The sequence below is a fragment of the Astatotilapia calliptera genome, chromosome 4 (genome assembly GCF_900246225.1).
Source record: "Astatotilapia calliptera chromosome 4, fAstCal1.2, whole genome shotgun sequence".
Lineage (NCBI taxonomy): Eukaryota > Metazoa > Chordata > Actinopteri > Cichliformes > Cichlidae > Astatotilapia > Astatotilapia calliptera.
Genome location: NC_039305.1, coordinates 13,757,864 through 13,781,850, shown reverse-complemented (window position 1 = coordinate 13,781,850; position 23,987 = coordinate 13,757,864). Strand labels below are relative to the sequence as shown.

Sequence of the window (23,987 nt, the reverse complement as noted above, 5' to 3'; positions counted from 1 at the left end):
GGAGAAGAGGACTTTGGTGGTTTTAGTGCGCAGGAAGAAGAGAAAGATGGTGGTGAATGACTGACTTTTCTTCTTGTTAAAGCCATGTCACTGCACCTGAGCCTAAAAGGTAGTCCGAATCTATTTTTCTGGTGTGCTGTAGGTTATTGTTATGTACTACATTTGTTACTCATTTATGAAGCACAGTACATGTTTCGTACTTGTAATTACCGCTACGTGCACATATACCTAAAAAGTTATGCAAATATGTACCCATAACTTGTTTTTCAAAATATTAATAAAAGTGATGTCTCCAAACAGCCATCTCTTTCCTGACAATTCCCTTTGTGCATATTCTCTTACATAAGTCAACATTGAAACACCTGCGGCTTTTGGTCAGGTGCAGCTAATGTATGTACAAAACAGGATTTTCCCCTGATTTTAGCTTGTGCGGCTAATATTCAGGTGCGCTTTGTAGTCCGGGAAATACGGTATTTGTCTCAGGAAGTGAGGTCTAAATATACTTTCTGTCCAAATATCACATGACAGAAAGTTAATTTTTAAGGAAGCATAAAAATGTTGCATTTCACCTTTAGGGGCCACTGGAAACAAAATGCATAGCCATACCAAGCGGCGAGATGAGATTTTAGCAACTGTGCCTTGCTGAACGGCGTTGTTACTTGCAGCTATAATGTTAGTTTCCTGAAACACAAAACCTGTACACAGACCTGAAACTAATGTGCCCGTAGGAGCCCAATTCAACGTCCCACTTCTTTGCCCAGTTCTTTGTCATGGGAACAAAGTTTCACTACAGAACATATTTACAATTGTAGTTAGTTATTTTAGGGATTGCATTATTAGTGGTATCTTTGATAATTGTGTAATAATACCATTTCATTGTTCACTGTTCTAATATGTGGTTTGTCCAGGAAGAAGAAGGCAAAACTGACTGGACCTCTTTTTAAATTCTTTTTTTATTTCTATGGCACAATGATGGTTTATGTTTTTCAGAGTGTCTCAGGTTATGCTTTTGAATCCCAATTCAAAGTTAACAATAGGCAGACAACATAACGCGGGACCGCTGAGTTTATATGCAGTAGCATTAGTTATAAAGTAGAGGGTGAGGTTAGTTTCACACACTGTGCCTAAAAGTGTAAAACCGAAAGCTGTCTGGTCAGTACTTTTTCCTTTTATTTTCGGTATCTTCACCTACTTCACAGCTCTTTTTGTGCTATCTCCCCTCTAAGTGGGTGACTCATTGCATCAGGTCTGCACCCTGAAAGGCTTTGATTAGATTGCTTTCTTTCTCCTCCCTTTCCTTATTCAATTTCTCCCTTTCAAAAAGGCATGCTGACAACTTTCTGCTGTAGTGTCCTTTAGATTCCTAAATAAACAAACAAAGATCAGACAAAGCTCTGATTTTAATTAGATCATTAATACTGCATTTATATATTTATTAGGGGTGCAACGATACACAAAATTCACGGTTCGGTTCGGTTCGATACTTTGGTGTCACGGTTCGATATTTTTTCGATACAAAAAAATGTTCATGCCTTTTTAATTTGTCATTTATTAAAATTATAAATATATCTTTTAACTCAAAAGTACAGTTTTTAAATTTAACCCTAACCCTTGTGCGTGTTTTTTATTTTGACAGCGAATGCGCACCTGCGGACCACTTATGTGCAGCCCTGGTTATTTAGCTCGTCATATTGCAGCCACAGAAATTATTTTGTCCATGAAACCATAAAGCTGCACTTTCTTTTTGCCTTATAGTCTGATTTGTCATAACTTCTCCGTTTTGTGGTAAGCTTTTCTTTGGCTGTCACTTCTTCACCCTGACCTGTCTTATTTGGCTCAGCAGAACTAAAATATATATCTGTCTGTGAAGGTTCTCAGTCATCCAGGTCATCGTAGTCAAATATATATCCTGCTGCTTTTACACACGCACTCACATAAGCTCAGCGATTCTCTGCGCGATCAACCTCTCACATGTTTAAGCTGCGGGAGATTTCACTTGTCATGTTTGCATAGTAAGCTAACGATTAATAAGACGATGTCAGAGGAATTGGTGCGCAAATTATCATCACTCACCAATCAGTGCTGTCGCTCTCTATACACAGTTCGCACGATTGCAAAGTGAAAACAAAAAAGCAAGCGCAAATTCAAACGCGATTTCAATATGTCACATATTGACAGTGGCTCACCGATGCCAATTACATAATTACCCAGCTACATTTCTGAAAGAATGCAAAAGCATTGACATATATTTTTCCTTCCTACAATAGCCCGACGGGCAGGGCAGAGATAGATTTTGGTAGCCCTACTGGAAAAATCGCTAGCCCTGGGACGTCGGGCTAGCGATTTTGCGAGCCCTGTATCTGATTGAGGAATCACTCATCTTTGGAAAAGAGAGTTTATTACAGAGAAATGTCTCTTTCCAAAATAAAAGCTATACTATCCGCTTCTTCTGGGCTATATTCTCAGCAGCATATTAAACATATCAGGTCCCCATAAGGAGAATCATGTGCTAACAGCTGTCTAAATGACTCGGCTAAAGTTAATAGCATGCTTGCTTGTTTTTTTTCTGCTTCCACTTGTCTTTGCACTAGGATGATGTCGGCGTAAATGTGCAGTCATATTCGTTGTGTTCCCACTAGTGCTTTCAGGTTAATCTCGTTGAAATGACATTAACGCCACAACACGACAAATCTCCGTTAATGAGCTACCGCCGATCGCCCCGTGCATGGGGCTAGACGGCCAACACGTTAACGAGCTAACTGCGCTAACACACTAGCTCCCACCCATGTAATTGAGCATTGCGTGGCACATCCAACATACTGTTTTACTTTAGTCCATGACTCGCTTACCTTCAGGGTCATACGTCACATGAAAACCAAAATAATTCCAAACGCCAGATCTGAATGAGGGTGGGGGAGGTCCATGTTGCAAGGAGAGCTTAACTTCTGTCTCGCTAGCTTGCCCTGCGCTCTTCCTTCTGACGATGCTGTCTGTGTTGAGCGCTCAGTGGATCTGCATTCGACTACTCCGCCTAGGCTGCACTGTCGAGCCTAGGCGGAGTAGTCGAACGCAGGTTCACTGAGCTCTCAACACAGACAGCATCGTCAGAAGGAAAGTTGATAAAATAAATTACAAATTTTGTATTGTTCGATACATATGCGTACCGAACCGAAAGCACTGTATCGAACGGTTCAATATCAATACGAATATCGTTGCACCCCTAATATTTATTTATAGTAGTTTCATGTTGACCTTTCACCCTTTTTAAATGCTTGACCTGCATGTCAAGCAGTTCTGTCCTACTCTATTGCTGATCACATTATTCAGAACTATAGTTCTACACATTGTGTTCATAGAACAGGTCCTTTATCCTCTGTGTCACTCATGCTCTTTAGCATTTTAGCTTTATAGTTGCTGCTTATTATTCTACATTGATTCCTTTAAGGAAGAGTTTTTTGCATGTTTGCCAGTTATGCCATGTTATGAATGAAATCACTGGCAACACACCTATTGCTGTTAGTGAGTTACCCGCACATTGTTTGCATCCTCTGGTGTGCCTGTCAAGCATCAACACCCTTTATGGCTTGCACATGTTTAATACAGAAAGATTCACTGTGAAATTAATTTGTCGCTGTGTTTGATTTGTCAGCAGGCCCAGCAGTCTTTAGTCTGTCCTCCTGTCAGGTTCATTCAAGCTTTGTGTCCTCAGAATTGTTTGTCTGACACTTGAAGATAGAACTTTATTTTTCTGCTCTTTATACTTTTACTAGGCCTCGAAGCTCTGTCCTGCTTCAGAGGATTTTCTCAAAATTATGGACTTGTCCTTTCCTGCCTTGATCTTAATTCCTTTTGTCCCCTGTTCTCTCCCAACCCCCGTAATCCCTTGGGTTCTTCTCCCCAGGCCAAGTCGTGTATCTGTCACATGTGTGGCGCCCACCTGAACCGACTCCACTCTTGTCTCTACTGCGTCTTTTTTGGCTGTTTTACAAAGAAACACATCCACGAACACGCAAAAAACAAGAGACACAATCTAGGTAAGTTGCTCACTCTCACGCACTCTAAGACCCTAGTTGGTTATATTTAAATTATTCTCACGACCAGTGGCAAAATAGATGCTGACTGCATTGCATTACAGTTCCTGTGGGAGTGCCTAGTCCCAGTCACATTTAAACTGGCAGTCTTCTTCAGCAAGGGGATGGTAGACTTTTGCTAATCTTGTGCTACCAAAAAGAGTAGCTTCAACATTACATACCAATTATGCTAAATAAGACAAAGGTATTAAAGAGCAAGATTTTGACATCACCCTGATGAGCACAATTAAATGTGGGAACAACAGAGACAATAGAACAGTTTTGTACACATCTTAATGGCTTTAATTGATTTAATCCATTTCAGCAGTTTGGTCACACACACACAGACACACACACTCCGTCCTGTGTGCGGGGATGCGGTCTTAATTAGCGTTGAGCTTTCCACAGGTGCCTCCCTGACACTGGCACTCTGTTCCTCTCTACCTCTAATCAAATTAATCCAAACTCCCTTGTCTGCTCCACTGCTAGATGTCAAGCTCCCTTCTCAGTGCTCTGTACCCATCATTTTCACTTCCCGTTCTTAGCAGGCTCACTCACAGGACTTTGCTCATGCCTTCTTTGTCTGCTTATTTTTCTATCAACCTCATTTCCCCACCTCTTCATCCTCTTACTGTTTTGCTCTTATGCTTCTCATGCCTTATGCAGGACCTTGTCTTCCTCCTCTCTCTGCCACTTGTATTATTCTAATTTTTCTTCATTAACCGGGTGCTGTTGTATGCAGTGGAGCATCCTGTTTCTATATATATTTTACTGTCTTTTCTTATTTCACGCCCTTGCAAAACACTGAGCAGCACATATACACCGGTTGGTTTTTCTACATGATGCATTAGCTCACCTTCTTATTGTGAGTAGCGCCAAAAACAGAAAGATGTCCGGTTAATCTAAAAATAGGTTGTCACAGCAACAGAGCTGAAATATTGTTGCTGTGGAGTTTGAAAATGGAAGAAGTTGGGTTGTGTTAATGGGAAGCACAAGTGGGGGTGGTAGACAAATACACCTTTTCCATCACTGCCTGCCTCACATCTGTCATTTTTCTAGTGGAAGCAATAAGATGGTAACACTTGGTTTTATCAGTGGTTTTAGACAGCAAAATAATCATTTTAACCCCCCCCCCCCTCCCCCCCAAAATGTCTATTACTGTACAAAAAAAAAATACTTATAATTTGATTGCAATCTAATACTCACTCTCTTTCCCCCTCCTTCCTTCCTACAGCAATAGACCTATTATATGGTGGAATATATTGTTTTGTGTGTCAAGACTACATTTATGACAAAGACATGGAGCAGATTGCCAAAGAGGAACAGAGGAAAGCATGGAAATTGCAAGGTATAGCATTCTGTTTTCATTAATACAGTTTTCTTTCTTTTCTCTTTTTTAAACTAAAGCAGCCTGGTAATCTCTGCCCCGTCACATTTGTCCACAGGCATAGGGGAGAAGTACACGACGTGGGAGCCGACCAAGAGGGAGCTAGAGTTATTACGACACAATCCAAAGCGGAGGAAAATCACTACAAACTGCACCATAGGTGGGCAATCGATTGCACTGTTTATTCTGCACGTCTTAATCTGCACAGCTTTTCTTCTCATCGTAGTTGTGATTGCTGTGGGTTTTCTCCATGGCTCTTTGTGTGTTTGTGTACGTGTGTGTGTGCGCAAGTGTGCTTGGAGTCACTCATGCATTTAGGTGTAATATTCAAGGTCAACCAGACTGGGCAGCCCCGCAGGCAGTGGACTGGGAGAGGCAGGACACAGTGTTCCCTCTCAGATATATGCACACTACATCAGAATGTGTGTCTATCTCTACCCAGAGCTTGTTTTCTCTTTGTTCCTTTTTTGGAGTTATCTCTTGCCATGCTTTTACCCCTCCTGTTGTTTCCATTGTGTCTCTAATTTTGTACATGTAGTAATTTACCCTTTTTCCCCGCCCCATCTCCCACCAGCCTTCACTCTCTTTATACCTTCAAACAATTTGCTTGGTCAACCTGACTGGGCAGTGGAACTGGTGTCTTTATGTGTGTGTGCCCACCATGACCAGTCTAAATTGTTTAGGCGCTCACTGAGCACTCTTATCAAGAACCAAACCTTGGTCAGTTGGATTAGACCCAAGATCTAGCTGTGTCTCACCTGTTCTTCTGGCCATCATTTCTCACTCTAAATGAATTCATTCAAAGCTTTGGGAACACATCCAAGTTGCACACAGTGTTGCTGGCATACCTGACCCAACACCATATTAACTTTTCAGCCAAACAAAAATGGATCACAAAGCATTGGTGGCTTTTATGCATAACTTCATTATGTTTAAATACATGAACCAGCCTTTTATATATCAATCTAGTGTTAAAAACCAAATCTAACTCAATTTATTAAATGTAAAAGAAGTGTTCAAACCTTTTACTTGACTTTATATTCTTACAAGGTGCATTTGTTTCACAATTTACACTACATGCCAGTACAAAAGCGTGACATCCAATTAACTCTTCAGAGCTCTGTGATTAAAATTCTGTCGAGCCACAGCTCAGGTTAAAGGCATAAAAGCAACGCGTATTCCCAGTAGCATAGAATTTTGATGTGTGTCATCTTCAGAAGTCCTTTGTAGGGATATATCCCTCAGTAAAAGACACATGACAGCTCACAGAGTTTACCAAATGCCATTTAAAGGACTCTGAGATAAATATTTTACTTTCTGGAAAGAGCTCTTAGTGAACATGAAGCACTGCTCATCTTCTGGTCACACCTCCATGGTAGAGCATGGTAGTAGCAGTATGATACTATGGAATTAGTTCTTAATAACAGGCCCAGGGAAACCCAATACAACTCAGTGAGTGATGAATAGTAAGTAATACACCTTTTAGCATGAAGATAACCCAAAGCTAACGGCTAAAACATTGCTGAATTGGGTTTGGAATAACTGTCTGGCTAAGTTGAGCGAAAGCTTAGACTTTAAAATGAGAGAGCATTGAAAAAAAGAAAAAGACTTGTAAATAGTTTATGTACTGAATTATTTTTTGAACAAGGAAGTTCACTGTAGTCCAAAGATAAATATGATTTAAAAATCTCTTCATCGTCACCAGTGCGAATTGGAGTCACTGCTGTGTTTAACCTTCAAAGCCCTGATGTTCTCCCTCTTCTTTTATTCCCTTTTTGTTCCGCAGGTTTACGAGGGCTAATAAATCTGGGCAACACGTGCTTCATGAACTGCATCGTTCAGGCTCTGACACACACACCACTGCTACGAGACTTCTTTCTCTCCGACAGACACAAGTGCGAGATGCAATCAAACTCCTGTCTGGTGTGTGAGATGTCGCAGCTCTTTCAGGAGGTACGACGCACAGTCGACATGTGCAAACTTGTTAGATAGGTTTCGTAAATGGCACAAAGAAAATGGGTTTGTGAATGTTTAGTTTTTTATCATCTTTTTTTTTTGTGTACACAGCTATAATTTTAGAGATTTTTAACAACCATGCAATACAGAATGTTTTCTCTGCCATAAAAGGCTGAGTCACTCTTGTGCTCTTTTGTCAAGTCCAAAGAGGGAGGCAGAGACAAGGGAAGAAATGCTGCCTGAAAGGAATGTAGAGTGCAACATACAATGCAGTAATTATACACCTTTATTGAATCTGCTCAGCCAGATTTAAATTACGTAGCCCTTAAAAAGTCTTAACTGTTTATTCTTCATGCAACAGAAAATAGGCATTTTACATCTAATAAACTCAACCCAGAGTCTTACGTAATGACTGCCTGCTCTGCTCCCACACTGTCTCACTTCCTTCTTACATCCTCTCATTTGCAGTGTATATGGGCACACAGTTGGCAAGTGGTGTTATAATATATAACGAGTTGAATCATCAGCCCCCCACCTCCGCAACACACACAGACATGTCTGTCCTGTCTCAGTTAGCTGAACTGTTCAGTTGTATTTCACATGAAGTGTCTTTGAGGCATACAATTCAGGATTTTACATTTAAACAGTCCCGGGCACGTGAGCAGTCTTTTTTTTTTTTTTTTTTTTTTTTTTTTTTTTTTGTGCCTAAGCCTTGTTTCATAGGTTACATCCAGCTCCCCTCTGTATCTTCATCAAAAGTCATCTTGTGGCTCTGTAGGCACCTGCGTGATCTCAGGCAGCTTTTTTGGATTGAAAAGGGGAGGTGTGGCCTGCTTTGATCAGCGACTCTCTCCTCTTCCTCTCCCCTATTCTTGTCTTCGTGTTGTCGCGTAATTCGTTTGTCAGCCACCTTCAGACTGCCGAAAAGGAGAAGAGTCTGTAAGATTCAAAAAGAGACGTCAGCTCAGCATTTTTTTTTCTTTCACCGCTCAATCAGACTTCAGAGAAAACTGAGGAGTATAAAGCGACGTGCGCGCATTATCCGCACGTCGAGATGTGAGATCCTCTGGCATTAATGAGGTCTTGTTGGAACTTCGTTGCACTGTTTTTGCACCCTGCCGGTACTTGCCTTGTCACTTGCTTGTCCATCCTGACCTGCCCTGAATTCTCAGTCCAATTTCAACAGCAAGCCAGAGATCTCCAGCACATAACAGATGGATATTTTTGCTGCACACTCTCCCTGTTTTTCCCCCACCCATCTGCTTTGACTTGCCTCTGTTGTGTCTTACACTTTCCCTCTCTGTGGATTTGCTGTCATCAGAGCTGGTTCTGTTTTGTAACTTTTGTTAGAATTCATTTATATCTGGCAAGACCTGTTGAATGAAGTGCTTACAAAAGAGCCAAAAGAGACTGGAATGAAGTGGATAAAATAACACACCTAGTAACACCTGGAAAAATAGGCTAACCACCTTTCTTCTTCACCCTCACCCACCTGTCCCATCTTTCATCCCTTCTCCCAGTTCTACTCGGGCCACCGTTCGCCCCACATTCCATTCCGGCTGCTGCACCTGGTGTGGACTCATGCACGCCACCTCGCAGGCTACGAGCAGCAAGATGCCCATGAGTTCCTCATTGCAGCATTGGATGTACTGCATAGGCACTGCAAAGGAGACACTATCAGTAAGTCGTCCTTAAACACAATTAGTTTAATGGGTTTATTTATTTATTGAGTTTGTGGCCCATAAATACTTTAGTTTGAAATTCCAGTTCGACTTAAGTGAGTAAACGCAGGTAAAAACAGTGTCGGCTGAGATTGAGGGGAGTGTTAGGAGACAGAGCCACCTACTGTCTCTGATCTGGCATATCGAATTATACCTAAAATCTACCGACAGACAACAGTGCCTTACTTCACTGGAAACATACTGAAGGAGACTTACAATGTACCAACGGGACAGCAAGCAAGTAGTGTAAGGAATGTCAATAGGCCCTGCTGCAGTGCAATGACAGGTTGACTCAGTCATAGCCACAACGGAAAGGCTTACCCTGATTGGCTAGAGAGAATAAAGAGCTGTGAAGTGGGAGTGAGGCACTGTGAAGCTTTTAAATGTGCTAAAGAGGTGGGCAGTGTGCAGTCATGTGTGTTCATATTGTCTCCTCTCTCTGGTCAACAGACGACAATGGCAAGAAAGCCAACAATCCAAACCACTGTAACTGCATCATTGACCAAATCTTCACCGGGGGCCTGCAATCAGATGTTACCTGTCAAGTTTGCCAGTAAGTGTGTGTGTGTGTGTGTGTGTGTGTGTGTGTGTGTGTGTGTGTGTGTGTGTGTGGGGGGGGGGGGTCAGATAAAACCCCCGTCATGATGTAATGGAAAGGGACTGCTGAAAGACAATCCCACTCGAGATGTTCACTAAGCATTCATGTTGAAGCAGCATCACGCCTTCTGTCTTTTTTTCCCTCCAACATTTACTCATTCATGCATCCTCCACATATTCCTGTCATCTTCAAGTAGTGGGGGAACCATTGGTTTTTGCGCTCTTATTCAAAGACCCAGTCCCTGCAGAGCTGCTTTAATGGAGGTTGTCTAGACAGCAGCGCAACCCAAGCATTGCCTGCTTCCCCCTAGAGCTGTCCTGTCACATTAACACTAGCACGCTGCACTGAACTGGAAAGCACCTCACCCAGACTTGCAGGCAAGCCCAGCCCAGCTTACTGTGACATTACCTGCCTCCACTGTGAAAGTAGAGACTGCTGATGCAGAGCTGCTCATGACAGTGCATCACCGTGGCAGTAAATCACGCCCCTTCATAATCATTAAAATCACTTTTTGAATATAATGGGTAAGCTCTTAAGCAATAAAATGCATCAGCAAAGGCTTTCAAACTAAAGTAGTGCCATACTGGTGTCAAATTACTGCAGAGCTGATCTCCTATTGCCATAAATGCATGTCTGCTTGCCTTGCTAGCCACCCACTGGTTGCTCTGGGTATTGCAAAACCATGACTCATCTAACCAACATTGATAATGTTTGGCAGCCCACCCCTGTGCATATATATTTATGTATACTCTACACATTTTGCACTTGAGGCCTCTGTTTTGCCTGGGCTGCAGTCCATCACGCTTATTGGGCTGTAATAATACAAATTCTTTACGCAAAGCCATTTTCTTTGACGTAACACATCATTGAATTGCAGATGAACCCGGAACAACTGTGTAGACATTATTCACATGCGCACATTCAGTCTTCCATCAGCCTTAAACAAAGACATGATCAGAATCTCAAGGGGGCTGTGGGAGTTTAATCTTACTCGTTACCATCTATGTCATCATCCTGCCAAGTGACGCCAAACTACACAAAGCCACACACTAATAGTTAAACATTATAATTGAACTCCCTTCTTCTTCTTCTTTTTTCCCCTGTAGTGGGGTTTCCACAACGATAGACCCTTTCTGGGACATCAGTCTGGACCTTCCTGGCTCTTCCACGCCTTTTTGGCCCCTCAGCCCTGGAGGGGATGGAAGCACAGTTAATGGCGAAAGTCACCTGTCAGGATCCACCACGCTCACAGACTGCTTGCGCAGGTATATATTCATTCATTCATACATAAGGTTCAGTCCAGGTTCCCCAGGAGTGCTTTCTTTTGCTTTGTGTTTTTTAATGCAACACTTTAACATTTTGAAAAACTGTTTAAAGCCACTGAAAAAAAGGCCTGCTGGAAAACTCCATATAAGGTGCAGATACTCCCTGTTTATGTCTAGACATGGAAAACTGATATTATGGATTATAGTGGCAGCGGCAGGGCCAACTGGCAGCATGGTGCTGGAATTAGTTATACTGTCACCTGCTGATTTTGCAGGCATTTTGCATTTTAAGTGTTTTTTGACATTTTTATGTAAATGAAGGTTTGTTTGTTTTGTGTTTTGTTTTTTAATAAATGTTTCTGTGGGCATTTTTTCTCTTTTGGAGAGTCAAAGAAGAACATTTTTTCTTGATTTTAAAAATACTTGTGGATGTGTCAGTGAGTGTGATGTAAAATACATAAACAAAAAGCAAAAGCAAACCAAAACCCTTCTCAGGTTGGATGCTACATGTTTATCGGGCTCCTAGTAGGCATATTAATCTGCGCTGATTTAAAAGGAAATAAGCTTTTATCAGTCCACCTGCATCTTTTCAGGAGCAGTCAGACATTCACCCCACCCCTGCACATGTACAGGGGGTCACATATAGTTTCTATTCAGGCACAACAGCCGTGTTATCCTTGAATCTCATCTTCTCCCATCACCAGGTTGACCAGGGAGTGTGACCTCTCATATCTCCTCTACTGCCTCTTCATTTTTTCAATTTGTTTTCCTCTTCTCCTTATCTTATTTCATTCTTTTCCCGTTTGCCCTCACTCTCTACCACTCACATTTGTCTCATCCTCCCCCTCTCTTTTTCTCACCTCCTCTCCTGCTGACTTTTTTTTTTTTACTGCAGCTTCTCACACATCTCTAGTTGCTGCAGCAAGTCTCTTAAAGCTACAGAACTGGTTGATGTTATTGCCATGGTGATAAAGGCGTTGACGACACCACATGGGCTTTTGCGTTAGGCAAACTGACATGCGTATGTGCTGCAGCAAAACCGTGCAAGCAGGCATATTATACAGACCTTCATGTTCTTCCACTGATACGGAGAACAGCTTAGTGCGCTCCACATTCAGAGGACATCTAACACAACCAGAAACACTCCACGCAGAAATCTTTCTTCCTGCTTCTCGCGTTTCATGCCTCCGTTCCATATCCATTTTCTGGCTGCACGTTTTAACACGTCATCTCTCCCCTCTCTCTTTATTGCATTCTTCACTCTGCAGGTTTACGCGACCTGAGCATCTAGGAAGCAGTGCCAAAATAAAATGTGGTGGTTGCCATAGTTACCAGGAGTCCACCAAACAGCTGACAATGAAGAAGCTTCCCATCGTAGCATGTTTCCATCTCAAAGTGAGTCACCCATGCGCTGCCAATTATCACTCGTTACATTGTCTGTCACTGTCTGACAGTTTGATTATTTAAGGCTAATCTGAGGATCTAACATTCGCACGTCTAATTTTGTCACCACTCCGAAATAGTTAAAAGAGCTGTGTGACTTAAAAGGAAAGTTCACCCTTAAAATCAAATGTGTGCATGTGTTGATGAGATTCCTGCATGCTTTTATATGTAATTGAGCTAATAAGTATTTCCTTATAATGCTAAGGTCTCATCCCCTAAAAACTTGAGCAGCAATTTGAGCAGTTTTATGTAGGAACTACTTTTCTTTCCATCGTGCTACCCATTTTTTTTTTTTTTTTTAGCTTTTTTGCTGCACGGAGGAGAATCTTGAACCTGCCCTCGCTCGTGACAGGATGTAAACATTAATGCCAAGCTATAAGGTTGACTAGCTCTGTGTTTCCTTTAGTTAGAGACTGCACTGCAGGCCAGAGGAAAACAAATGCATTTGATCTTGACGTGAACTTTCCCTCCTTTCCGCCTTCATGCCAATGCATTCTGCTGTTCAATTATCTGTACTTGTTCTATATTGCAGTGGCATTAATATATGATTCATTTTGCTCTGTGTGTATGCAGCCTTTCATCTGATGTCAGCAAGGTTCACATTATGCAGTGCCTTAGCTGGCTGGTACATGTGCGTAGGTGTGTTCATAATTCAATTTAGCTGTTGTTGCCTCCTACAGTGTTGCACCTTTGTGCAGTGTCCCAGGACATTTATGATTTTTAATGACTCATATGGTGCTCCATTATCTTCATGTTTTATTTATTGCAATACTGGAGAGCTATAATGTATTTGTAGGCTGCAGTAATGTTGTCTTAGATGGATATCAGCCTCACTTGTTATCTCATTACAAATATGGAAATGTTTGACAGCCAGGGTGGAAAACATACATTTCACTCATGTTTTTTTTTTTGTTTTGTTTTGTTTTTTTGTAAAAATGATGCCTGTTAATTCTAAACATATAGTATTGGTTTCCCCACCCCCCGCCTCTCTCTCTTGCCACTTCTCCTTTTCCCGTCTCCCTTCTCATCAACCCTCTCTGGCCCTCTCCAGCGGTTTGAGCACTCTGCTAAACTACGGAGGAAGATCACCACGTATGTTTCCTTCCCCCTAGAGCTGGACATGACACCCTTCATGGCGTCCAGGTTAGATGATCGCTGAAGTCTACATGTTTCATTTCTACTACTAATGAGGCCCTCAGCTTTTCTTTTCATATATATTATAGTAAATATTTGGCAGCTAAGATCCAAATGGGGAAAAAATACTTTTCCTCGTATAGCCTTCACCTTCCCAATTCATTTATTACATTTCATGACATGCTTTGTGTAAATGCTCCCTAGTAATATACACTGTCACTAGAGCATGCAGCAGCAGTCTTGCCCCACCCCTGAATGTTGCATCCATTCAGCTCCGCTCATAGACTGAAACATCATTAGTGTTACAGGCAGAGAACCAACGTGCTTTCATTGATTGTAGTATTCTGCCACCTAGTGGATTTTTGAGGAAGTTTATACTTGCCTCAAACATTAACTGTCTTCTTTGTCTTTTACAGTAAAGAGAGCAGAATGAACGGGCAGTATCAACAGTCGGTTGATGTATTAAACAATGACAATAAGTGAGTACCTTGCATTAGCAAAATTCACGAAATATCACTAAATTATCAGCATTTGTTGCTGTATGACATCAAAGACTCTTACACAGTAGCACATGCTAATGACCCAAACCATCCGGCTGTGACTTCCCCTAATTAAATCAATTTGAAGCCTATTAAAAGCTGCTTAGTTTTCTTCATCCATTGCAGCTACAACTGCTTTAATTTTCCAGGACATTTATTGGGAAGATACTGTGTCGTTTGTGAAAATGTTTTTTCCTTAATATCTCTATAGTGTGAAAAATGACCTTAAAGTTTAATGGTACTGGGTTTTGAACCGAACGAGCTCATTTACTGGTGGGATGATGGGATATTCTTGCATTAAAAACTCAGTTTTTCCATTTCTTTTCTTTTTTCTTTTTAGGTATTCCTTGTTTGCTGTGGTCAACCACCAAGGCACATTAGAGAGTGGCCACTACACCAGCTTTATCCGCCAGCACAAGGATCAGTGGTTCAAATGTGATGATGCCATAATCACCAAGGCTAGCATTAAGGATGTACTCGATAGTGAAGGGTAAAAGTCAAAACACAACATTAGTGGTACACAGTCTGATACAGTGTGATACTGTAATTCATTTTGTTTTCTCTTTTCTTTCTAGGTATCTCTTATTCTACCATAAACAGTTCCTTGAGTATGAGTAGTCTTTGTGACCAATGACCATGAAGAACCACTTGCTTTTAAATGAGACAGTCATGTGACTGGCGACAGGATGAAACACACAAAGCTACCTGAAACTTTCTGACTACCAGTCTGCTCCTCCAGTTCTTGAGGATGAAAACAAACAAACAAACAAAAAGAGATGTGTAAAATTACACATACTTTCAAAAGAAAACAAAACAAGCACTGAGCTACTTCTTGGCATCTACTTGACAAAACTGAATAAAGAGGAGGAGGAGGAGGAAGGGTCAGGCACCGCCAGTTCCAGGCTTGGGCAGAGGGAAGAGGCTCCACACCCCGTCGCTCTCTCTCCCTTCCCCTTCCTGCTGCAGGGGCAGAGTCTGAGCGTGACCGACTGTCACGCCGATTGGTCATATCTGGATTTTTTTTTCTCTCACAGTATTCTGACCCCACACCCCACCCTCTGTCCCTCTCCACCTCCCACACACTCTCCATCTCTCTCCCATGGTGCTCTCATTTCAGCTGACCAAGCATTTAACTTAGTGATGATGGAGGACAGTATGTTGTCATATGCATAAAGGACTGAATGCAAAAAAAAAAAAAAAAAAAAAGGACAAAAAAGGAAATATATAAATCAGCGTATTATGAACTTTGCAAGAACATTTTTAAACTTATGGTTATGATTCTTATCATTTGTGAATTTAGTTATGAAATACTGTATGAATCTAGTATACATCTATTTTTTATGGGCAAAGAAATAATGGGAGAGCTTGGAGACGCTGCCTTTGCCAGTAGCTGGGGAAGCGTTGCCATGGAAACTAAACAGATTTGGACCTGTGTGTTCTCATGTTTCATTATTTACTGTGTTGATTGTTTCATTTTTGTTTTTTAAAGTCTGGCTGAGGGCAGGGAATATCTTATTTTTTTAGCGACTCGTTGAATTTTTGTTTACTTGTTTTCTTTTCAGTGTCTTTAATTTTTTTTTAATTGTTATTTTCAGTACATTCATATGTTTCTTGCTGTCCTGGTACTGGAAATTTCTTTTTTTGTTTTGACGTATTATACTTTCATTCTTGTGGAATTGTTGGTATAATGATGGTGATGACTAATTGGCTCACCTTTTGCTGTTTAGAAAGTGTGTATGTTGAATGTGAGCTTTGGGTTTTTGTACTGTATGACAAGAAGATTCAATACACAAAACTACAGATCAGGTCCTGTAATATGTGAGGCTGATGTGTTCTCTTCGAGTTGAACACCTTGAATGTTTCTGTGCAAAGGAAAAAAAGAAGCCCTGTTAACAGCACTGCATGCGATTGGGCTCTCATGGTCTTATATGTGAAAAATTGCCCTTAGTAATGGCTCGAGGCTTGTTGCCCGTCATGATTTGTTTCTTCTGTACTTTTGGGTGAGAAGGCTGTTTGAGATTTCTAGTGGATTAAACACATTGCACATATATGGGCCCTGTGCGACCGCAGTCTGGCTCTGCATCCATCAGTATTAATCTTCTCCATGGCAACTGTGGATGGTGTAAACCAGTTTGGCTTACAGTATGTCTTGCCTCTGCAAACCTAGTGTTCTATTAAATTGTTTGTCAACTCAGACTTTAGGTAACACACATATGTGTCAGGGTTTTGTGGTCACTGATTGTGTGTATTAAAAAAAAATTGACGGATTGAAACTTGTATTTAAAAAAAAAAAAAAAAAAAAAGAAAAGAAAAGGGGGGAAAAAAGAGGACCAGGGCCCTAACCAATCACAAAGTAATGCCACATAAAGAAGAAAAAAAGGAACCCCTGTTTGTTTAGCTGCTCTATTGAAAACCAACATGCATATCCTTTGGTCTCCTGCGTAACCTCAGCTCGTAGACAGTGAGGAATTTCTGAAGGGTGAAATTGAAGACTTCTGAAATGGTCACACTGTGGTTTTGTTCTGTGGTGGAGCAGTTGAGACCGCCCAAAGGACATTCAGGGACACAGCTGAAACGAAAAGGAAGAGGAGAGCTTCATTCGTTTCAGTGATTAAACTCAGAACAAAACTGGAATATGGATATGCTGTCTGTCTCATTTCTTTCTTTTTGTTTTTGTTTGCACATTAAAATATATTTTCAGAAGTGAAGCGCTGCCGTGCATGTACTGTTATAGAAGAACAAGGACAGAAACAAAAGTGGAGTCTCACTTTGTCAAAACTTAGACTGAACGCTGAAACACAGCTGATAGCTGATAATCACATGCCTAACTGATCAGATGTAGGCATGTGATTATGGCTCCACCTTGTGGTCACATTTAAAACCGCAACACAAAAAAAGAACAAGCCTGGTCATGGGCATTTAACCACATCCTGCACTAAAACAGCACATAAGATGAGGTTGTATCCCTTCACTACTTTACATTACTTCATTATTTATGACATAAGTGAAACTTGTCTCGTATTTATGATTTGCTAAGACAGTTATTTTGTGTTAATTTGTGTTAAGCGACTATAACTTCCGCCTAATTAAAACAGTTTAAAGTAAATTGGATTTTAATTTAACATTTTGTATCCTTAGAAAATTGGTTGAGAATTAAATGAGTGCACAAATCCCTCATCTCCATAAACACACATTAGGAAATAAGCCGTAGCCACCTTGTAACAATATTGAAACACAAGTCAGCGAGGTAGCGTATTAATAAAAATAAAGTCCGGTTATTACAACACCAAACGTGCTTAATTTTAGTGGGTATTGAGACCACTCACACATGCTTTGTGCAGTGTACTATAGTGGACTGAGCCAATGTGAGGTTCATGAGGGGGAGTTCAACTTTCAAAATAAATTATCTTCCAGTCTACATTTAAACTAATAGCTTTCATTGGGTTTAATAATATTTAACATGAAATAGTTATAATTTAAAGTGATAGCTTGATGATTGCAATGAGCGGTGCTATACCCCTTTAATTTCCACCCATGATTGCATTGACATGACCACATGTCAGTGCATGTCAGTGCAATGGACCCTCTCCCTCTCCAGGGAGGGAGAGGGTCCAATCAAATTTCCCCTTTAGCCACACCTCTGGATACCTTTGATATCTAAGTCCCAAACTCTTCATAAACAACATCTGTGTTTACCTGCTCATTCATGCTGTGACAAAGGTCAGTTTTAAAAGACTGCACCAAATGATTTTTGAACATATTCTTTATTTAGTTTCAACACAACTATACGCAATCTCATCTCATCTCATTAGATAACTATTTCACTTTAATTTAACTAAACAGGAGCTGGGAGAACATATATATCCCAAAATACAGGAATGGTAACATTCACAAAACAAAGAAAAGTGAAATAAAACACCAATAGAACAGGCAATGTAACCAATTCAGATATTTTAAAGGAAAAAATGGATTTTAAGAAATCAGCATTAATAAACAGCAGTAACACAGCTCTCCCTTGATATCTGCTACCATGATACTTAATGCAAGGTGTTTATTTTGCTCACACATACTAATACAGACTATAAGCTTTCACATGTATATCTGATGTGTTTGGTTTCATAGCTCAGAGATGGTGAGTTTTTTTCTTCTTCTTCAGTCTTCTGAGCAACATCTAGTCATAATGTATTCCTGGAGTCATCTCTCTAGTATTGTCCTGCTATAAATGTTTCTATGCAACCAATACCAACTGGTCACTGTTGCTATAGAAATATAGGACACTAGAGGTGCTCCATGTCTTTCAATGCTAATAAGAAGTTACAATCCTGTTAACATATGCAGCAATAGTGCAGAGAGAGTGCCAGGCTGGATATGGAATTTGGTTAGTTATGGATGGGGTGTGACTAAGTGTGTGTGTGTGTGCACTTCTGCATATCATGTAAACACTCACACAAAGAAGTACATATTGAACTCGGCATGCTTAAGGCAGTAGTAACACGTATTTTACCTCTTGTTTGCTAGAGAGTGCTAGCTGACATGTTCACATCAACACATGGGCAGTCACGATTCTTCATGAATTAATTAAAATCTATCAGTAGCTTTGATGCTTTTGAAGAAACCTCCACATCTAATATAAATGTTTCATAAACACAAAGATAGTAATCCGACTATAGGAACAGAGAGGTCACGGGCTGCCAGAAGGAACTGTGGACTCCTGGAGCAGCACAATGACGATTTAAAAAGGAACACCACAGCCTCTTTAGGATAAGTGTTCTAGCCCTTCACAAATTCACAACACGCAGACACAAAGTGTTAGAAACCACACTCAAAATGTAGCCCCAAGACGCCACGGGGGACGATGGGTCAGAGTCAAAGGATACAAAGTGTTAACTAATAATATGTGATGTGGAAGCTCAGCCTCCAGATACAGGAACTGATTTAAGATATAGATCAAGTCATCTGTACCCTTTGATGCGCACTGCAGTTCCTGGGAAACCGGTGGACAGAAAAAATTGCAGTAAAATAACTATAAATAAGAAATTATCTTAACAGGTTTCAGGTTTGGAAAAAACATAATAAAAAGACTCTGGATTCATTCTTGATCATTTAGAAACAGCTCCCCCAAATTTAAGCTAATTGGTAATTATTACTTTGCAAACAATGACAGCAAGATTATTATATGGTAGATGTCGTTAAATAATAAGCAGTGTTGTGAAAAATCCAGTAAAACAGGAAGGTAACATTGCTCTATTTAATACCACCATGGTATTACAACCCTACGAAATGTCTATACATCTTAGCAGCACTTTGGTTAGAGGCTTGCTTGATAAACTGTCAAGCCAGTACCCTTTAATGGGACCTAAATTATATATGTACATAGTGTAATGCAGGGAAAAAGTGACACAGGACTAAATATTTGGTGGCCTACTGAACATTCATATTTACATGAGATACATTTGTCTTCCAAGGAAAATCACTCACAAAAATAAGAAAAAAGTAGCTATTTACAGAACATAACGACACACAACAGCAGTGACATTCGTTATGTTCTACAGCTGTTTTGTACAAGACAGGATTGAGAGATTCATATATTTATATACATTTTCTGACTTTCTTTAAATACAGTTTCTATTTTGTTTACTGTCAAAATACTTCCCGAAAAGAAGCAAATAATCTGCAGTTACACAATATCTTGAGCACACTGTTCTCTTGTTATTTTCAGCCAATACAAAAATGTGTAAACTTGGCACAGCCTCTCTGCTATAAACTCTGTACATAGTGCTGGGTCTCTACTACACTGGTTAATTGGGCACATTTGCAATTGGGTGTTGACGTCTGTTTAGTTACTTCAGAGTTAATACACTCGGGACTGAGGAGATTAAATTTGCATTTCATCCACAGCCTAAAGACAGCATTTATGAATTTGTGTTATTATGTTATAATAGATTTGCTTAGAACCTGATAATACATCAAGAGGGACACTGCAGTTTGGCATGCCTTTGATTTTTCCTCTGTGTTGGTTTTTAATAAGTTTAATATTTAATAATGTTCTTCCTGATGAAACCTTAGAGAGATTGGTAACTGATGACTGTTTCTGAGAGTGTGTACATGAGTCCAATCAGCCGCCCCTCAGATGCTTGTCTGCAGGTCCCCATTGAGGAGAGTACTCTGGGTCTCCGTCGGGTCATTCATCATGCGAGATTTGTCCTGTCGGCTATCACTTCGATCAACCTCGTCCAGCCCTCCCACATTTTTAAGACACAGGACATTTTGGAAACTCTTCTTGAAGTTCTCTGATAAGAAGGCATAAAGGATGGGGTTAGCACAGCTGTTGGCATATCCTAGAACCACCACGAATGCAAAGGTACTTCTCAGAATCGGGGTGGTGCTGATGGTGCCCGTCACTGATGTGACGTTGAAAACGTAGAAAGGCAGCCAGCAGAAAACAAACACTGCCACCACGATGGACACCATCCGGGTGACTTTCCTCTCTGAGCGCTTCCTCTTGGAGGAGCCCACACGGATGCCCGAGGACTTCACCTTGATGATGATGCACAGGTAGCAAAGGCAGATGACCATGAGGGGCAGGAAGAAGCCTAGAATGAATGTGTAGAACATGAATGCTGTGTAGTAAGCCTCTTGAGGTTCAGGCCATACGATGGTGCAGAAGCAGCCATCATGCTTTGTAATTACACCACTGTAAATAACAATTGGCAGGTTAACCATCAGCGACACCCCCCACACTGCCAGATTGATAGTCTTGGCCATGCGTGGCTTCCTCCACTTTGTGGATTTAATGGGATGCACCACAGCCAAGTAGCGGTCAATACTCATGACCATCAGGCAGAAGATAGAAGTGAACTGGTTGAGGGAGTCGACGGTCATCACAACCCTGCATAGCACAGGCCCAAAAGGCCAGTGGACCAGGGCCAACTGGATGGCAATGAACGGCAGGCCAAGCATGAAGAGCACGTCAGCCACCGCCAAGTTGAGGATGTAGATGTTAGTAACTGTCTTCATCTTGGCGTAGCGCAGAATGACATAGATGACGAGAGCGTTTCCACACAGCCCCATAGCACAAACCAGAAAGTACATGCAGGTGATGACCACCGTGCTGGTTCTGTTGAAGCTGTGGTCTGTGTAGTTCCCGTGGGGGATGGACTCATTGTCCTGCATGAAGCTGTCGTACATGAGGTGCTCCGACAGGTTCGGAGGGGATGACGGGAAGATCCACGAGTCCATGACACCTCAGTCTCTCTGTGTCGCACTGATTATGACATCCCACCTGGACACAAGCACAAGAGAAGCTATGTTGCGGACAGATGATATGAGTGGCTATTATATGGCAGAAAACTGTCCACATGCGAGCACACGATGTAGCAATAAGAAAATTTGTATTTTTTCCACACGTATGGCCAGCAGTTTATATAGGGAATCTAATAGTCTACACCGTGATTATCTGTATCTCTGTTGAGAACAGACCTGAATAACAGCATGTCTTAGGAGGAATATCTTCTCATACAGAAGCTTAGATGCTGCTTTCTACCTGAGGTTAGACCTTTGCGCGTTTATTCGGTCAGGCTTACTGCTACCGAGGGAAATCACTCCACACCCCCTAAAGCCATGAGCTCTCCCGGGGGAAATTCTTTCATTTCACACGCTGCAAAACGATCAGCTGTGACAAGCCACCTTGGATTGGTTGTTGACACATTTCCCCCCCACCCCCCAATTTATTAGGGGGAAAGCATGGATGTAAATTTATCTCAGCTTAAGTAATTGAATGGGGGGAATCACGGCACTGCCAATAGCCTTGTTGCAGTGAGACTGAAGTGCTTTTCACTGCCAGTACACAGGAGGCAAACGTGGTCTGACAACTTAGTTTGAAGCCAAAAAGATAAGAGGTTTTATTATGCCAGTGCATCATTTTCTCCATAGCAGCAGGAAAGGTTGGACTCTGCCTGCAGTCTTGTATTTTGGTAAACAGCCGACCACATGTTACTGTTGTTCGGGTGCTTACACTGTTGTATTACCTATCACTTGGAAACTGGAAAAAGCACATTCCCATCGCAAAGAATAAACAAGATTAGTGATTAGTTCTATAGAGGCAGAGCACAGACACGATTAACATGGTGCCCAAAGCACCTGTGTAGATGAAAAATGAATCACCACCTAAACACTGCAGGTGTCTGGTATATTGTGGAAAAAATGCTGTGTTTGAGGTACTGTGCAAACTGAGCAACAGGTATTCTCTATCTCTCCCTATAAAAATATACAGCCAAGAGCCAGCACAGGAAGAAAGGAGTCAGGAATGCAGTTTGCTTCCAGCAAAGATGGTAAAAAGAGTATTTTGTAGCTAAAAGCCTTCAGGAATCTGTTTTTGTTTTTTTTAGCAGAAGACAAGACAATGACACAAATCTGGTTCAGAAAAGACAAACTGAAAGAGTGAGGTTAAGTCATTCATTAACAATATTAGGAAACTCTGTATACAAACAGGATAGGATATTGTTTGGTTATGTGTGTTGTGAAATTGCGCCTGTGTAAACAGTTAACAAAATTACCACAGCCCATGGAAAACGGGCGAGACATTTCTTTGGCTCAAGCACATTCAATTTCCCGTTTTTAATTCATTAATCCGTAAATCTGACTTCTCCTTTATTTTCGTACATTTTTTAACACATCCCTATCAGTTGCTCTTGGAAGTTATTATCTTACCTGTAACTGGGCTTTTTTTTTCAGCATTCACAGAACACACCGCTTCTGTGTGGGTTCAAGTGTTTTAAGTGTCCACGGCAGGTTCATCTTTAAATATTCCCCAAGTTTGTCTCATGGGCGAGATGGAAAACCACTGCGTGATGCAAAATTTCGTTTTGCATTAAATCCGTACTGTATTGTGTGTTACGCAGCAAGAGAAAAGGAGACGGATGCCCTCGTGGTGTGGCGCGCGCAGTAACTGTCTCCGGCAGGCGGTCGCGGGGATGTTTAAGCAGTGCCGGGGAGGTGCTGAAGAGACTCACCTCTGAACGAAGAGGGACCGTCTACAATGATGCAGATAGCCAATCCCACATAAGATGGAGCTGATCTGCATGAAGCATGCTATAATTTAACGACTCTGGTGGCGAACGCCCTGCGCCACTGTGGATAGGATAGTTCTGGGATGTGACAATAAAGTTGACACCAAGACTTAAAGGAGGTCAGTTCATACCAGCTTATCATCCAGTTATCATTTGACTTTAACATTTTGGTTACAGGATCGAGGCACGAGTTCTTTTTCATGAAAAAGGTTATTTACTTATTTACTAAAGTTTATTTACCCGATCTACATTTTTTTTTTAATTTCAATTTTATGTAATTTCTGGGTAAAATATGTCAGAACGCATTTCCTTAAAGTCAGACTAGGATTGGCTAGGAGACGGTCTGTTGTCCCAAATTTTCCCGGAAGCTACAAACTCAGATTTTTGATTGCGCACAAAAAAAGGAGCTTACCTTTAGCTGAAACCTTTAACGCATGCGCTTTACACGTGAAAACTCTGTGGTTCGAAACCAGGAGCTAACACAAATGGTACGACACCTGTCCCTCAAGCACAGATAAAAGGACGGGTTGCGTCAGGAAGGGCATCTGCCCTTAAATCTGTGCCAAATCAAACAATACGGATCCATCCGCTGTGGCAGCCCTTGGGAAATTAGAGCTAGCCGAATGAACCTAAACTTTACAGTCTGAGCAATGCGGCATAGGCATTGCACAGTGAAAGTCAAACTGTCAAAAAGAAAAGAAAATGGAGTGACTGGAGTGAGACTTGGATGTCATCCACAAAGGAAAATATTACTTTCAGCCAAAAAAAAAAAGTGTCGTGCAAGTTCATGCCCATACTTTACCTTT

General features: G+C 41.2%; 2 protein-coding genes across 4 annotated transcripts in view; one reads left to right on the top strand and one right to left on the bottom strand.

Annotated features, from left to right (window-relative positions):
• The window catches only part of LOC113020721 (ubiquitin carboxyl-terminal hydrolase 22-like), a 28,492-nt gene extending 11,739 nt beyond the window's left edge, over nt 1-16,753 (top strand). The window contains exons 2-13 of one of the 2 annotated variants that reach the window (XM_026164921.1): nt 3,902-4,034; nt 5,305-5,418; nt 5,516-5,617; nt 7,244-7,410; nt 8,934-9,093; nt 9,585-9,687; nt 10,839-10,997; nt 12,266-12,392; nt 13,492-13,583; nt 13,991-14,053; nt 14,454-14,603; nt 14,689-16,753. In XM_026164921.1, coding sequence (XP_026020706.1) covers nt 3,902-4,034; nt 5,305-5,418; nt 5,516-5,617; nt 7,244-7,410; nt 8,934-9,093; nt 9,585-9,687; nt 10,839-10,997; nt 12,266-12,392; nt 13,492-13,583; nt 13,991-14,053; nt 14,454-14,603; nt 14,689-14,731 — 1,413 coding nt within the window. In that variant the 3' untranslated portion in view covers nt 14,732-16,753. Of the gene's footprint in view, nt 1-3,901; nt 4,035-5,304; nt 5,419-5,515; nt 5,618-7,243; nt 7,411-8,933; nt 9,094-9,584; nt 9,688-10,838; nt 10,998-12,265; nt 12,393-12,742; nt 13,004-13,491; nt 13,584-13,990; nt 14,054-14,453; nt 14,604-14,688 lie in introns of those variants that run through there. The other variant, XM_026164922.1, reaches the window with a different exon arrangement.
• A 1,105-nt stretch (nt 16,754-17,858) lies between these two features.
• LOC113020717 (somatostatin receptor type 2-like) lies at nt 17,859-23,742 on the bottom strand. Of its 2 annotated transcripts, none has more exons than XM_026164919.1 (2): nt 23,594-23,742; nt 17,859-21,395 (listed from the first exon to the last, which is right to left on the bottom strand). In XM_026164919.1, exon 2 carries the CDS (start codon nt 21,350-21,352, stop codon nt 20,240-20,242), a length of 1,113 nt encoding a protein of 370 aa, XP_026020704.1. In that variant the 5' UTR covers nt 21,353-21,395; nt 23,594-23,742; the 3' UTR covers nt 17,859-20,239. The 2 variants fall into 2 exon arrangements, with proteins under 2 accessions (XP_026020704.1, XP_026020705.1); XM_026164920.1 differs by lacking the exon at nt 23,594-23,742 and adding an exon at nt 22,823-23,579.
• Between the last annotated feature and the right edge of the window lie 245 nt (nt 23,743-23,987).